Source organism: Larimichthys crocea, chromosome XII (genome assembly GCF_000972845.2).
Source record: "Larimichthys crocea isolate SSNF chromosome XII, L_crocea_2.0, whole genome shotgun sequence".
Taxonomy (NCBI): domain Eukaryota; kingdom Metazoa; phylum Chordata; class Actinopteri; family Sciaenidae; genus Larimichthys; species Larimichthys crocea.
Window position 1 is genome coordinate 24014595 of NC_040022.1, and position 16236 is coordinate 24030830.

General features: G+C 38.8%; 2 protein-coding genes across 3 annotated transcripts in view; one reads left to right on the forward strand and one right to left on the reverse strand.

Annotated features, from left to right (window-relative positions):
- Nucleotides 1-694: 694 nt before the first annotated feature.
- LOC104933648 (arf-GAP with dual PH domain-containing protein 1) lies at nt 695-13636 on the forward strand. 2 transcript variants are annotated; one of them, XM_010749150.3, is made up of 11 exons: nt 695-1006; nt 3405-3535; nt 5009-5100; nt 6114-6196; nt 9717-9829; nt 10159-10305; nt 10653-10736; nt 10818-10880; nt 11068-11139; nt 11940-12168; nt 12249-13636. In XM_010749150.3, the coding sequence occupies exons 1-11, from the start codon at nt 916-918 to the stop codon at nt 12275-12277; spliced, it is 1134 nt and encodes a 377-aa protein (XP_010747452.2). In that variant the 5' UTR covers nt 695-915; the 3' UTR covers nt 12278-13636. The 2 variants fall into 2 exon arrangements, with proteins under 2 accessions (XP_010747452.2, XP_027141407.1); XM_027285606.1 differs by lacking the exons at nt 695-1006; nt 3405-3535; nt 5009-5100 and adding an exon at nt 5336-6018.
- Nucleotides 13637-14194: 558 nt separating this feature from the next.
- LOC104933649 (ras-related protein Rab-26) overlaps nt 14195-16236 on the reverse strand; it is a 48405-nt gene continuing 46363 nt past the window's right edge. The window contains exons 8-9 of the mRNA XM_019254011.2: nt 15429-15505; nt 14195-15140 (exon numbers count right to left, since the gene is read on the reverse strand). Coding sequence (XP_019109556.1) covers nt 15041-15140; nt 15429-15505 — 177 coding nt within the window. The 3' untranslated portion in view covers nt 14195-15040. The remainder of the gene's footprint in view (nt 15141-15428; nt 15506-16236) is intronic.

Genomic DNA, 16236 nt, shown 5'->3' on the forward strand with positions numbered 1-16236 from the left:
AGTAGTGAGTGATATAATTATTACCTTTTAATGATGCCTCTGTTCCATTTAAGTGTGCCAGTGAGACAGCATACGGATCATAGTGCTGTTTTTAAAGGCTCTGCACACCCACTGTTTTGTGACTTGTACCTCACAAAAAAAAACAAAAACCAAATGAACCTCTGCCCACCTTTTAACCTGAGTACAGGTCTAATCTAAACACCCAGATGAACCCTGTATAATTGTTTATTTTTTGACAGAAAAATATTTAAAACGGCAGGAATTCAATAATAATCTGCATCACAATTAGAAGCAGAGCATAGTGTGCGAGTCTGGTGGTAGAGTGTGTACATTTCTTTGTTAAATGGGACAATTTTTTTGGACATAGTAATGGGTCCATGAGCAGTGAAGGAGGATTAAATTAGAGAAAAAAAAACATCAAGTAATTAAAAACTTTCCCAACAATTAGGCCAGTCCACAAACCGTGTGTTTTCAGGTCAAATGAGAAGAAAGCTTGAGATCCAGTGTCATATATGTTCAATATTTCTTCTAAGTGGTTGAATAGTGAAGGAAGCATTGAGGGGGTATACTGTGTATTCGCAGTCTGTATTGTGAGCGCGTTTCCTACTGACCACTGGGGGTCTCACTCACTCACTTACTCACTCAAGTGAGGTACAGAGAGAAGATTTAAATTCTTTAATTGTTGCATCTGTATGTTTCCCCCTCCCCTCCCCAAGTATACTCACTAGACTCGCCAGTGCTCCACTATTCAGCCACCCTCCACCTAAAATTACAGCCTTGTCGTTAGTTCTTCAGATGCGTCGCGCTTGCACAAATAGTCCAGCGCGCCCCGGCTCCAATCTTCACTTTCGATGCATGAGAGTTTGAGGTCTTCAGCCTTTGAGCAGACGTCTGGGGAGAGTCCTTTGCACGACGATGACTTCGGATCAAGAAAAGACCAGACAGCGTTTGAAACAGCTTCTGAGGAAACCTGGAAATGGAAACTGTGCCGACTGCGGAGCTGCAGGTAGGCTGGAGTGGAATCACTGACAGATGCTGGACACATTTTAATGACATTTTTTTTTTCATTTCACATTATATGAACATCCTACTTCTTCTGGTATCCCTACGAGTTATTATAAACGACAGATAATCAACTACATAAAGCGTAATTTAACAGTTGTCTTTCGCGAAAATCTGCAAGGTCGTGGAGTTTCCCCTTTCTCAGACGGTCATGATGTGGTCTGGGCATGGTTATGAAATATGAAAGAGTTGACATAATGAAGAGACCAATGGATTTCTTGCAGACTCTAATAAAAGAGCAACTAAATAATGTAAAGGCAGCTGTATATATTTCACAGGCTTCAGTTTTCATGCATAACTTTCTAAATAAGTCACTCACGTCGACCATAATTAGTTTTTATTCCAATCCAGAGCGATATTTTGGTTAAAACGTGTTTTACAGCTTACATTTAATATCGTAAATATTCTTATTCCGAGGTGAAGTACACATTTTGTGTTGTTGTAGTCATCTTTCCTGTTGCATGTACACACCCTGATAGTTACATACACGTTGTGGGTTTGGGCTTATCAAATGTGCAGTGTACATGGCAAACAGGTGTGATCAGTGAAGTAAGGCTCTTCTACAGTAAAACGTCAGAAAGGTTTGATTATGATTATGATTATTATACACTGATTATGTTGTACTTTTTTTTTTGGCAGTTTGCTGGTTCACAAAGGAAGGATTTTCAAAATTACTATTCAATATGTTGAAATTCTGGAGCTCCAGTGTGAAATGAGATGAGCCCATAAAGATGTAACTCAATCATCTCTCTTCAAGTGCATTCACCCAGGTCTCTTAAATGATGCCTTTTCTTTATTATAATTAATATGGCTGGTATTTTCCCGGTTAATCCCAATTTGTTTTTTGATATGTAAAAATAAAGGGTGAAAATTTCCCAGAACCTTACACGGCATCTTAAATGTCTTGTAAGACACTGATAGTATACAGCAGCAGCAAATCCTCTCATTAGAAAAGCTGAAACCAGAGAATGTTTGGCTTTTTTCTTCTTTTCTTATTTTGCTTGAGAAAAGACTGCAGACTGCAGACTACACGTCCATACAATACAGAGAGGATGGGAGTGGCTAACTACACATCAGCCTCTTGTCTCTTGTCTACAGATGCAGTCTTACAAGTGTGCAGCTTTGTGATTATGCACAAGGAAGTCATTTTTTTCTCACGCTTTTTTTTTTCAGCCAGTGTTTCTTTAGTCTTGACCACAGCGTGCTGATACAAACTACTTCACGCTGTCCCTGTTCTCTGACCCTTTTGAAAATATAACCACCATGGCAGCTCTAACTATGCATTCCGAGAATGAGGGTTTGAAGTGTAGGAGGTGCTGTGTGGGTACAGTGTGTGTAGTCATTCACTCAGATGCTGCAGTTTCTGCCTGTACTGTATCTGTTCACAAACCTGAATTTAAGTTTATCAGCATACTGTATCTTGTCATAATAAAATAATCCGTCTTGTTCTTTACTTCTTGGCTTTCAAAAAGAGAAAATAAACAAACAAAAGCCATGGTGAAATTGAAATTGCACACTCTCCTATCAAAGAAATGTGGGAGGTTCGAAACTTACACTTTCACTATTTTAAGAGCACCGCATTTTTCTCTCAACAGTAACATGATATATGCATATATGTAAACATTCCTGTCTCTGAGCAATTCATATGTATTTGACCCACAGGAAAAAAAAAATGTCTAAGCAGGCGTTGCAGTAACAATGTACAATAAATGTGGGCTGCTGTTGTGTAAATACTGTATTAAAGGAGACCTTTTGTAGTGTTTGTGTCTGGGCAAAAATTATGGAACACTACCTTGCCGGGGTGATTTAAGGTGAGGCATCAGTGGTGCTGAGTCTCCTCTCACTGTAAAATGCAAAGGAAACACCCAGTCTGCCCTCACACAAACCTAAACACGATCGAGCTCATGGTTGACATAATTTTCACTCAGATATTGATCATCTGTGTTTGATGTTCACTCTGAGGATGTGGACTGAGTTGTTAAATGTAGGTCATGGAGAAAAGCTCACAGCACTTTGGGTGACCTGCTTCCTGCACGGAAAATGGATACCCTTTTATTTTTCAGCATACATATAAAAAATATAAGTGTATAAGTCTGTTGATCGTTTTCTCAATAAATCAATTAGTTGTTTGGTCCATAAAATGTCAATGTTGATCACTCATGATGTCGTCAAATGTTTTGTTTTGCAAACAACTCAAAGTCATTCAGTTCACAGTCACATTTGAGATGCTAAAATCAGAGAATTTGGACATTTTTTCTATAATGCAGATCAACCTAAGGAGTTGGTGATTTATTTAAGAGTTGATAGCTCTAATCTGCATGTGTCTTTATGCTGTGTTGCAGATCCAGAGTGGGCGTCTTACACCCTGGGTGTGTTTGTGTGTCACAGCTGCTCAGGCCTCCATAGAAACATTGCTCAGATAAGCAAGGTGAAATCCATTCTGCTGGATCCTTGGAGCTCTTCTGAGGTGGAGGTGAGAGTTCCTGTGTGGTGTGTATGTAAAGTATCAGATGAGTTTTATTCAAACAAATGCTGACCAAAGTAGAAAGCCCTGTGTTTTGTTAGAGAAGTTCAGCCATCCATTAGAGCCTGAAACGTGGTTTGCAGTAACGTCGCAGCCTCTGGCCTCACCCTCTCTCTGCCTGCTGCTCTGCCCCTGCATCCCTGCTTGGAAGAATAAGACAAGTCATCTGTCTCAATTGAGCACGGCCTGAAAGGCATGAGCCAGCAGCTGGCATATATAACCAGTATCTTTGTGTTTGTGTGTGTGAGGGTGTTGGTGTGTGTGTCTGTCTGGGTGAGTGTGCTGAATCCCGGGACTCTCAAAAGCGAACACTCACTTTACATTACAGCCTGACCGTTAATGGGATTTTTTTTTTAAAAGACAGATGCCAACTTTTAGAGGGGAAAAAATTCACAGATTTGGGAGGTGGCAGCAAATATAGTGAATTTTTGAACTGGAACAAAAATTGACCTTTTCTGTGTGGACTTTGCACTGCTATGACTATGCACAGAAGGCTGGTCTATTAAGCAAATAACTAAATATAAGAATATTTCAAATGTATTATATTATTTATTTATTATTATGTTCTTTAACATGTTAAGTAATGTAACATATACATTGTCAACCAGTTCTAGTTGACATTATTATTATTATTTGAACTTTATTTTTGGTATTTCACAAACTAATAACACTCCGCCGGTGCTCTGAGCTCACAACATGGCTTACAAACAAAACAGCAGCTATAGTTTGCAGCAGTTTACTTCACTGTCCATGAGGAAACTGTAAATTAGAGAGTTGAGGTGGAGCAGTCGGAGAACATCCGAGGGAAAACCAGAAAACATTTTCTCCATAAAATATGATAAATAATGGTGGTATGTGACTTAGTGCACTAAAATGTTACGTTCTTCTCACGGGTGATCATACCCAGAGCACAAAGTTACATAATGCGAGAATGGGCGTATGGTGCAGAGTGTGAATGACGACATTCACCTGATTACACGTCAGTGTAGTATCAAAATAACTTTGAAGAATGAGGTAAAAACAATGATGTATTTTCATTAACCATATCATGCTGCTGTCCACTGTGTGTTTGTGTGAATGCGTGCAACAAAAGAGGGTTTGTGGTGTGTTGTTTGTGTATGCCTACTGTCTTCCTTTTCTCTGACTCTTCCTTGTTTTGTGTGTGTGATCTGTAGTTTCCCAGCTGTGTGCTAATGCATGCCGAGCTGTGTTTTCTGTGTAAAGTACAAAGACACACAGAAAAGAAGCAGCCATAACAAGAGCAACGTCTTCTTCTGGACAAAATGTCAGACACACAAATGCTGAGCTACAAGCACCTCATTATATTTGTGTGCATTTAAACTGCCTCGTCAACCAAATACACACACACACACACAGATATCACTTATAAACATCAAATGTTTCTCATCCTCCCCTCTGTAGTTTATGGACTCTGTGGGTAACAATGCTGCCAAGGCCAAATATGAACAGATAGTTCCTGCCTTCTTCTACTGTCCCACACACAAAGACTGCACGTAAGTGATGCGTCTTCCGTCCTCTTGTCCGATCCAAATGTTTCTCCTACCATTGTGTAGGTGTGATTAGTGCACACATGCAGCTCAGATGGATATTGTAAAAATGTCTTTTTTCGTTCATCCTTTTTTTTCTCCTGATTTTTGCACAGCCATGATAGTTGTCTTAAAGGCAGACCAGGATGGAATGACTTTGTGATAGTTGTCTTAAAGGCAGACCAGGATGGAATGACTTTGTAGAAAAACATGTTTATTCAAATTTTAAAGTAAAATCTATTAGTAGCTGCAAGAACATATACACTATTATTAATCGATCACCTACTTTGCAAACCGATCTGAATTTGTACACTGCTGTCAGCATCTTTCAGGACTTCAATTATTGGAGAGAGGAAACAAGTGTTCCTTTTTTGGTAGCCATGCTAACATGTAGAAACCCCTCACTGATAAGAATGGCAAGTTCCTGCAGTTTGAACAGGAAACCGTTTATGAGGGTTTCTTCTTAACCGTCCACTGATATAAATAACAACAAAACATTGAGCTGTGAAGTTTATTTCAAAATGGACCTACTTGGTGTTTAGGAGCAGTGATGTGTTAATGTTTAGGCAGTACAAAATGAAAGGATGATCGAAGGAAGAAGAGAGAAAAGGGTAAATCCATTACATGTGGAGCACTCTGGAAGAATACATTAACTACTGTGATGCTGATTTGTTGAATATGGTGAAATGCAGATGAGGTGACTTGTATGCTGAAAATGCATACACATACAAGGTGCTTGTTTATGCATGATGCTTTGTGGATGTTAAAGATAATGATTGAAGGAACAGAAAGTCTGGAGAAATCCGTCTAATAGAAATGGATGTGCGAGATGAACAAAGAACATGACAACAACACAAGAAACAAGTGATATTGTGTGCATGAAATGCAAGTCCAAGGCTCGACATCTATGTAAGTCAATGAGACGTTTGCAGCAAATTAGCTCAAGCATGAAGTAAACGTCAACACCAACTGTTCTACAGGCTCCTGCGGGAACAATGGATCCGAGCTAAGTACGAGAGGAAGGAGTTTATGTGTGTGGAGAAACAGGAGCCCTACTCGGCAGGTAAGAATTAAACACACCTCTGTACTGTTTTGTGCACAGGCATGTCATATTTCTAATCGCTTACTCAGGAAAACAAGTAATTGTCCAATTCTCACACAGCACCACCTATTCAGCATTGAATGAATGCTCAGAAGGGAAACAGAATCATCCATTTATCATTACCAACATTCTTGGGTGAAACAGATCCAAATCCAAGATATAGAGTGACACAGGAAGGAAAGACAGCCTCATCTCATATCCCACTTTGCTGCCTCCGCCTAAAGAAATAGTCCCAATACTTTGGGAAATATTAAAGGTAGTTATAGCTAGTGGAAAACTGACATAATTACTTAATTACTTCATTAATTCAGGTAATAGTTTCCCCTTGCTTCCACTCTCGCTAGGCCAACCATGTTGGACAGACAACCAATAAGTGTATTTCCAAAATGTTGAACTATCATTCAAATTAAATCAACATTAAATCAGCACCCTTACTGTCCTCCTTGAGCACCCATGTATCTTCCCTTTTTTTAAAATTACGCCCACCTTTTTCTCATGTGTATAATTTTATTACAGGTCTAAGCTCAGTTCCTCATAAATGTGCTAAACAAAACCCTTGTCTTTGCCTTTTGCGCTGAGTCATGTGCCTGTGTGTGCCACTAATGACTCTTAGGCAGAGGCTAATCGACCACCTCAATAAAAGAGGAAAAGTGGAACTGACCTAAACACTAATCACGCTCAAATCAATAATGCCACGCTGAAAGATGACCAGTGTGCAGATGCTAAGATTGAGTCATTATAATCTCTGAACAGTCTCAAATCTCGTAATATCTATTATATACAGTTGAAGAAGAAGAATTTAGATCCTTCAACAGTACAACAGTGTACTGTACTACAAAATAGAGAGATGTGTGACACCAAAAATCCTACTTAAATAAAAGTACAGAAGTATTATCGGTAAAAATATACTTATTAAGGTATCAAAGTAAAGTACTCATTCATTACATAATCATATTGTTACTGTCCTTGGGAAACCATATACTATACATATTTCTAACGGAACGATATAATTCTGTGTGAACCTGAGAGTCAAGTTCACACAGACGTTAATCAAGCCATAGTCAGCATGAGTAGGAGACAAATAATGATAAAAATCAACACAGTTCCTCTTTTTGTTTTACTTTAAGGAGTGCCTTTACTGTGAAGTGAAAAGCTAAAGTTAAATTTCCAGTTTTAAAAAAGAAAAGTCAAAATCTCTCTTTAAGGTAGATGAGATAAAGCGCTATTATCAGGGTCTCATGACCGTCAAACTCTTACTCTCTGTGTCTCTCTGTCTGTCTCCTTCGACGTCAATGGCCTCTTGTGTTGTGCTGTGCAGAGGTTTTGGAGCATGTGCCTGTGTGTCTGCGCCCCGGAGGAAGAATGGTCTCTTTTGTGTACAAACATTCTATATAATATTATTCCTTGATTGCTGGCCAGGGGAAACTTGCAGCAGTGTGTACTGTAGAGGACCTGAGGAAAGACGGACGCCGTGGTCCAAAAAGTTTTTAAAACTTTGATACCCCGTTGTAAGAGTACATGAATTCTCCTCCTCTGTGCTATGCTGTTGTTGTTGCGGACAGTCTGAACCCCCTGCCAGCTCCCCCGAGAGGTGGAACAAAACTTTCTGACTCTTGAATCATTTATGAAGTGATTGCTCCTCAACTAAAAGTTTACTGCTGCCTGTGGCATACACCATGTCGACTTTATTACAGTACAAAGAAGCAAGGGCAAACAGTCAGCATTTTGTAATTTGTGTTTCTCCATTTCCCAGAGGAAATTGGCAATTGACATGTCTGTTTTTCTCAAATCTTCTCTGTCCTTTGCTTTTGATCACATAGCGCTTTACTAGCACTCATTACTTTCAGTAGAATGTCTTTTCTTGTACAGTTTGTTTCAGGGGAAGGAGTTTAACAGGTGTCTATAATGAAATCTAATGAAATTTCCATGTAAATGAAAGAAAACAGCAAAGTTTTATTGCCGTTAATCTTAACACACAGGGGTTCATCATAATAACTAAACTAAAAACTGAAAAAAGAGAAGGCTTCAAAGTGATAAGAGTCTCTTAATACTAATAAAAAATAAAATAGTACCTTGCAACGGTTTTTCAGTTTTGGTTATTTCGGTGACAAAGTGCTGCTCGACTGATAACACCTAATAGTACCTTGCAACAGTTTTTCAGTTTTGGTTATTTCGGTTATAACACCTAATGAACAATGCCTAAAAGTAGCTCTGTGGTTTTGCAAACAAGTGTTGTCACTTGCCAAAACAAACAAACATGAAAAATGTGGACGAAAAAAGATCCTGTTTATTATAGTACAAGTAATTTAGCTAGTTAATTTGTGTGTGCATGTGTGTGTGTGTCTGTGTGTGTGTGTGTGTGTATGTGTGTGTGTTGGCCGTGTGTGCATAGGACAATGACAGTGCATTTCTTGCTGTTTCTGTTGGCTCATGCTGGGTATGGGCAGAGAGGCCAGTGTCAGGAACAGGAACAGGCACCAGAGCCAACAAGCTCTGTGTTGGTGTGTATTTAGGTGTGAGTGTGTAAGAAAGAGGATGTGTTTGAGATCCTATATTATTGAGAAGTTTTTAAAAAATGATAAAGCATAGAAATATAGATTGATTCCTGTTCCAGCATTAATTGGATAGTATAAAATACAAATATGCATTGGTGATTGTTAGTCAAAAAGGCTTTATGTATTTGGGCGTATGTGTTTGAGAGGGAGACAGTTTATTTCAATGTTCAGTTCAGGCCTATAGAGGAAGCCATCAGTTGAAACTGAATTATTTATGTCTCGTAAAAGCGGTGTGGTGCTTCCTCCCACCACTGCTGAGCTGCATACAACGGTGACCACATAGGCTAAAAAGTGTGCACACACACACACACACACACAGTCACAAGTCTTTCAGTGGTGTCATCATCCTGGCATAGATCAAGTAATTGAAATAACTGTTTTAGTGCCTTAATGATGTACAGGTTAAAAGAAAATGTGGGGGGTAATTTAAGTGAAGGAAGTTGCCTCCTTTTCATAAAAAATGGATCTTTATGTAATGTACATGTCCCTGCAGGTCCACAGAGCCACTGAGCGTTTTTAGTTTTCTGCCCAACACCAAACAGCAGACCGACAAAGCGAGCGAGCACAGTAGAGCATTTAAGAGCTTGATATTTTCTCAGGAGCTGGTTAAGACCTAAAACAGAACTAAAACATGAGTGATTATTGGACTTCTTTGGGTGGACAGGAACACAAATCCAAAAGATTGCTCGTGCTGCTCTTTATCTGCTGGATGTGTAAATTAGGCCACTTGCTAACAGGTTATCCAAGTCAACTTTATACAGTAATAATATATCAGTTGTGTTTATAGCTTCTTTATCTAAATAAAATCGTAATTTTACTAATACTATTTAGTATTTTGTGTAGTCTGTGTTTTCCCACTGTTTTCTCTCTCTGCATTCTTGCTCTGTGTCAATGTAATGGGACCCTTGTGGTTTCACTCCTGGCAGGGTACAGAGAGGGGTTTCTATGGAAACGAGGCAGAGACAACGGACAGTACCTCAGCCGCAAATTTATTCTGTCCGAACGGGAAGGCGTTTTGAAGTACTTCAACAAGCATGATGTAAGTGTTTTCTCCCTCGGTCTATCTTTTTTCTCAATCTGTATTTGGTCACACTCTCTCTAGAAATGTCCTGATTTCTCTGGTGAAATCTGCAGATTTAAAAAATCGAAGAGTCCCATTTGAAAATACATGATACATGAATGCATTTCAAAATACTTTCCAAAACACAGTAGTGAGGGAAAAGAGCTGAATAGCACTTTCATAGACCATAATGCATTGATAACTGATATATGGTAGTTGTGCACCATTTTCTATTTAGAGCACTTTGAGAAGGATATACTGTACCACTGACTGTATATCTCTTCTAAAAATGTCTTTCCTGCCTGCAGGCCAGAGAACCTAAAGCGATAATGAAGATCAATACCGTGAATGCCACTTTCCAACCAATAAAAATCGGCACTGCCCACGGCCTGCAGATAACCTATTTGAAGGACAACAGCACTAGGAATATCTTTGTTTACCATGAGGACGGAAAGGTGAGGTGTGGTGCCTCTCTGTTGGATGTTTCATGTGGTGTGTGTGTGTTTCCCTCTGGTGGAAATGGTTTGTTATTACACGTTGGTGGGTAATTTTTGTATAATCCTTAATAGCTAAAGGCTTCACAAAGCTCATAGAGAAGATAAATAATACTGTGAGACATCCTCCTTGGGCTAGGAGCTTTTCAAATAGCATTTTGAGCATAAATGCCATTTAGAAAATCCATTTAGTCTAGTAATGATAGTAATGAGTGCCGTGTATAGTGCTACAGCTTAATTAGATGGCGGCGTGTTAGATGATATTGCAGGGAGAGTCACTGAACTTCTTGATTTTTCCTGTCTTGAAGGAAATGGTGGACTGGTTCAATGCCATCAGAGCAGCCAGGTTTCACTACCTGCAGGTGGCTTTTCCTGGAGCGTCCCAATCTGATGTGAGTATATGCACGCACACACATATGGTACATGTACATACACACTCTTTATCATTGACTTTTGCTCCTTTTTTTGTGTAGCTGTTGCCAAAGCTAACCAGAAACTACATCAAGGAGGGTTACATGGAGAAGACTGGTCCGAAGGTAATATATTTTTATTTTTCTGCAACATTTGTGTTGATAAAATATTTTTCTACAACATGATTTAGAAGTTAGGGAAGTACTTTGCAAAGTCTATAAGGATGTCTTGCAGAGCACGAAAGCCCAAGTTATGCATTTGCCCTTTGAAACTCTATGAATTGAGCTTTTCTCTCCTTTTTCTGTCCCACAGCACACAGAGGGCTTCAAGAAGAGATGGTTCACGATGGATGACAGGAGGCTCATGTACTTCAAAGATCCACTGGTATTAAAGCTGCACATGAAGAACCTGCTGAAGTTACACACTGTGACCAGCAGATGTTGCTATGCCTTTTTCTCTACTGTGCATCAGACTGGGGCAGCGCACTAAAAAACAGAAAACATTTACCCTTTAGCCAGAATACTATCTATCCAGATAGTCTGTGTTTAATTTGTTAAAAATTTAGATTTTGGTGGTTTGGTTTGTGGTGCTCAATGTACCAATGTGGTCTGCACCCACTTGCTTGAATGCCTTTTATACAGGCATATGTTACCTTCTGACCGTTGTGCTCCTCCAGTGAATGACGGCTGGCTCTGCCATCTGTATGCTCAGGGCAATCCAATCTTTTCTCATCTCTTGTTCCCCCGTTGGTGGAATTCCCTACCAGTTCCTACCACGCAGCAACCTTCATAGCTGGGTAATGAAGCCATATTTTGAGCTTCAAAACGGCACTTCTGAAACCTATAGGTGATGTCACTCATGCACTGTCCATACTTTTTGCCAGAGCATGGATGTCACTCTCTACCGTCAAAAAACTCATGAAGACCCAGCTCTTCAGAACTACCAACAACTGGACATCTATGCAAGCAGTACTTATTGCTGCACTAACATGCCCTTATCACGCTTGATTGTTTCCCTTTTGTATGTCGCTTTGGATAAAAGTGTCAACTAAATGTAATGTTAATGCAAAACAGTAGTCACAATAATTTAATCTAATTAGTCTAATTAGTCTTTATATTCATTAATGAAACAAATGAATAGTTTCAATACGATTAAGCTGTGTCTGTTTCTCCCTCTGCTTCCAGGATGCCTATGCACGCGGTGAGGTGTTCATTGGAAGTAAGGAAAACAGCTACACTGTGATTCCCGGCCTGCCGGCAAACACCCAGGGCTACCATGGGCAGTTTGGAATTACTATAGTGACTCCAGACAGGAGGTTTCTATTTACATGTGAAACTGAAGGGGATCGGAAAGACTGGATCGCTGCATTACAGACTGTTATCAACAGACCAATGCTTCCTCAGGAGTATGCAGGTAAATTGAAGGTAGTCAAATTATTATTTGGATGATTATTTTTCTCAATCTCTGTCTAACTTTTGCTGTTCTCTCTGCAGTGGAGGCCTATTTCAAGCACAAACCATGACTGTCCTAGTGTTTGAAGAACTGTTGAGGAGCAGGCAGTGGAGCTGGAGAAAGAGAGGGACCTGAGATATGTGCTCGAGATTTCATAATAGGAGCCTTTATAAAAAAAAAAATAAGGGCGACAGAAAAAAATGACCTAAAGGTGAGATAGTTTTCCTAAAGTGGCTCCTTTTACTCCACCTGCCATCCTGCTCAACCTCACCTACATTATGTGCCAGACCTATTTCATAGGTAGTCCAAATCACTCCTAAGTTCATGAATGTTAACCAAACTCACTCATATGTTATGCGACTCATACTTGAAAGAGGTCAGTCATCCTGACCTGAATGTGCAGATGTTATGTGCATGACTTGTTTGTAGGAATCAGAATTGCTGCTGCTCGGATCTCAAAAGTTTCTCTGTTCTCAGTAATACAGTATGATAAACATAATGAATACTTAAATAATTCCAATGTTTAATACAGCCGAAATAACAACTACATGTACAAACTGTTCCCTTTTAGACAATTATGTGCAGACTAACATGTCAGTAGTAAGGAATAATACATATATGGTCAGCAGTTACTCATTTTTTTTCTTGTATGGGTATAATGATATTTAATTCTTAATGTATTTATTTTTTAACTGTATAACATCCTACATGTAGTTTGTAAAGTTAGTGTAAGCACTGCACGTATAACAAACTATTGTGCTATGCTGTGCCTTTTGTACACATTCAAGCAGCTGAATGTAAACTGCTTTGTGTGACGTTTATTATCACAAGAAATGACTTGCATTCCTTTTTGTCTCTTTTGTAAAAAAAACAAAACAACAGTAGCATTTATTTATTTGAATGCCTATGATTATTTTTCCAGCAAAGGGCGACAGAGGAGCGATTTTAAAATGTATTTTAACTCTCCGCATCCAATGTACACTCACAAACTCCAGTAGCTCATTAACCTCGTCAAACCAGTGACTGTTGGTGTGCACATTAAAATATTTGTATAAATGCTGAAGAGAAAGGCATTAATATGTTTTTTTTAGCAGTATTACAATGAGCCTGCCATACTTATGTTCAAACTATGTGAGCATGCATCAGCCTTGCTTCAACAATAAATCTTCACCACACATAATGTTTCGTAACTCTTGCTCTGAACACTGAAATGTGTTCACTATTTAAAAGGGTAAAAAGCCACTTTACCTTTTGTTTTTATTGAAGTTAACTTTCAGTTACAAGAAAGAAGTTGCACATTGAAAAGTAGTAAAACCAAAAATTAGTACATTACCCTGAACATCAAGATTGGAAAAAGGTACAGTAAATACTGTTCAGAGATATTCAGTTTCAATGGTTTCTATGTCTAAGATGAAATCTACCAAAGCAACGGTCATATAAAAAGAGGTCTGTGATTCTTTTAAGAAGACGACCTGGTTAAATACTGTTAACGGAATACAAGAAATGTACTGGTCAATGTTTTTAAGAAAACATGGCACTATATACCGCGTTTATATATATTCATGAATGGAAACGAAACAAACAGTAAATAAAGCAGCCTGCTAATGTTTGCACAAATAAAACATTCAAAAAAGAGATCTACGCATCTGTGTGTCATATACAATACTCTAGTTAACATTGCCAACAAACTTTATTCCTACTCACGGTCTTATTTACCATCTAAAGTGCTATACATTTTTTATTACATGCAGAAAAAAAGTATTTACATCATGTTTGTCAAAACCCCAATGTCTATAGATTACATACAGTATGTTTGACCATCTGTTTTTAAATAACAATTTAAATAAATTTAAATCATTAAGAAAAGAGGTTGTATTAGAGCACTTCAAGACTCAACATCAGTCCTCTAATATTGAAAAAAATCCCCAAAATGATTTAGGTGTTGCGACCCATGCAGTGCCATGTTTGTGAAGGTTTTACTGTATACTTCTTTTTTTTTTTGCATCTAACATGAATTAAAATCTACTAGAAGAATCACGTATTGTGGCTAATGATGCTATTCTGTACTTCATATCCTTGTACTGTATACACAATAGCAACATCCTTTTACTTTTATGCAGAAAATGTAATACATATTTCCAAATATCCACAGCTGAATCATGGAAATGCTTAGACTGAGTTTATGCTGGTGAGCTAAAGTGGCTGCAAAGAGCCTGAATTACTGACATAAACACTGAACCATGGACAGAAGACACTATACATGTATTGTATGAGTATTCATCCACACACTGATCAAGAAGAGAACATTCAACCAAACCGTCACTGATCTTTCATAAATAAATGTCTTTACATGTATCCTGTGTCTGCAAGAAGACCAAGAATTGAAACCCCTTCACAATAAAACACAAGGTAATGCAATGCTGGAGTTAAAATATTATCATGCAGCCACAGTGATGTAAGAAAATGTCCATTAATAGGATACTAACTGAGGTGTGCAGCACATAACTTTGTCTTTTGCAAACCATAACCTGGGGCTACATTCACAGCTGCAGAAAGAGGTGGGTGAGGGAAAAGCAGGACACACAAGATGGAGTAGGGCAATAAAATGAGTGCAGGACAACAGATGGAGGTTGCGTGGACTGAGACGGGAGGTTTGAGAGTGGAGAAACAGAAGGACACAAAGGTTTATACCTCGCTGGAGCTGACTCCTCATCTCTGATCAGGCCAAATATGAACACCTACTGTATGAGCATGAGTGATCCATACACACACACACACACACACGCACACACACACACACGCACACAGATCCAGAGAATGACTAAGGCAGGTTTTAAGACCTGCAGCAGCCTGTGCTCTTCATTTCTTTGTTTACGTACTCCTGGAGCTTAAACTTCTCACTGGGATCCTTCATAGACCGGTGTTTCAGCTCCCTAAGACAAAGGAAGAGGATTAAACAAAATGCAGCCACCCATCGTTAACAGTACAAATGATTAGTTTATTAGCCTGTAATGTAAATTTCACAAATTTTCTATCATGTATTGTTCTTGAGAGAGAGAGAGACCTGATTATTGGTATACATTAGAGGTACTTAATGTATTCTTTTAACAAAATAAAACTCATCGTCCACTTATTATTGGCACATAACTTAACTCCAGAAAATTTCACATTATTCTGCAGAATTGGGAAAGTTTCTCTGTGCTGGAATGAATGGTACTCACTTAGCCACAGCAGTGAACGCCAGCTCTACATTGAGACCTGACCTGGCACTGGTCTCCATGTAGGGAACTCCAAACTCCTGCAGCAATGACAGTTTTTGGAGAGATTTATTCACGCAACAGGCTTTCAACAGACTGCTATTTCTCCGAAAAAAAGTTCAGGCTGCTGAAAATGATACAGAAGTTTACAGCAGAACTTTACAGCACAATAGTGATCTTGTTTACTTTGGATAAATCTAACTGAGATGTGATGAATTTGTTTCTCAGCCTTTTCCTCTACAGGGGAATTTGTCTACGCCCACAGTGACGATAACTAATATGCTTTTTTTTCTCCTCCCAGGCTGAGCCTTTCCTTGTGGCAGTTTATTGCTCCCACATCTGGATTAAATCGCTCGACTGTTTGCTATACTATTTGTTTTGTGTGCCATGATGTGGAGAGGTTGATAAAAAGAAATGTTTTCTCCTGGTTTCAGTGCTTATATATGAGGCTGCACTGGGGTTTATGATAGAAGCATAACATTTTTATAGATGATGGCACAGAGGGCAGCAATCTATACAATAAATATTCATTATCAAGTGTTTATTATCCACCGGAGGGCAATACATCTGAGGTGTCTTGCCTCTTTTTTATGTTTCCTCATGGAGCAAAAGAAAATCAGAGATAAAGCGCAAGAGTGAGAATGAGAAATGATCTCTACATAATCCCACCTTTCTGTAATATTCATAATCTTCTCACCTGCCATGGAAATGTAATCAGTCATACAAATATCTATTGGGAATTACATGAAAGGAGAAAGCCTCGCCTTCATTT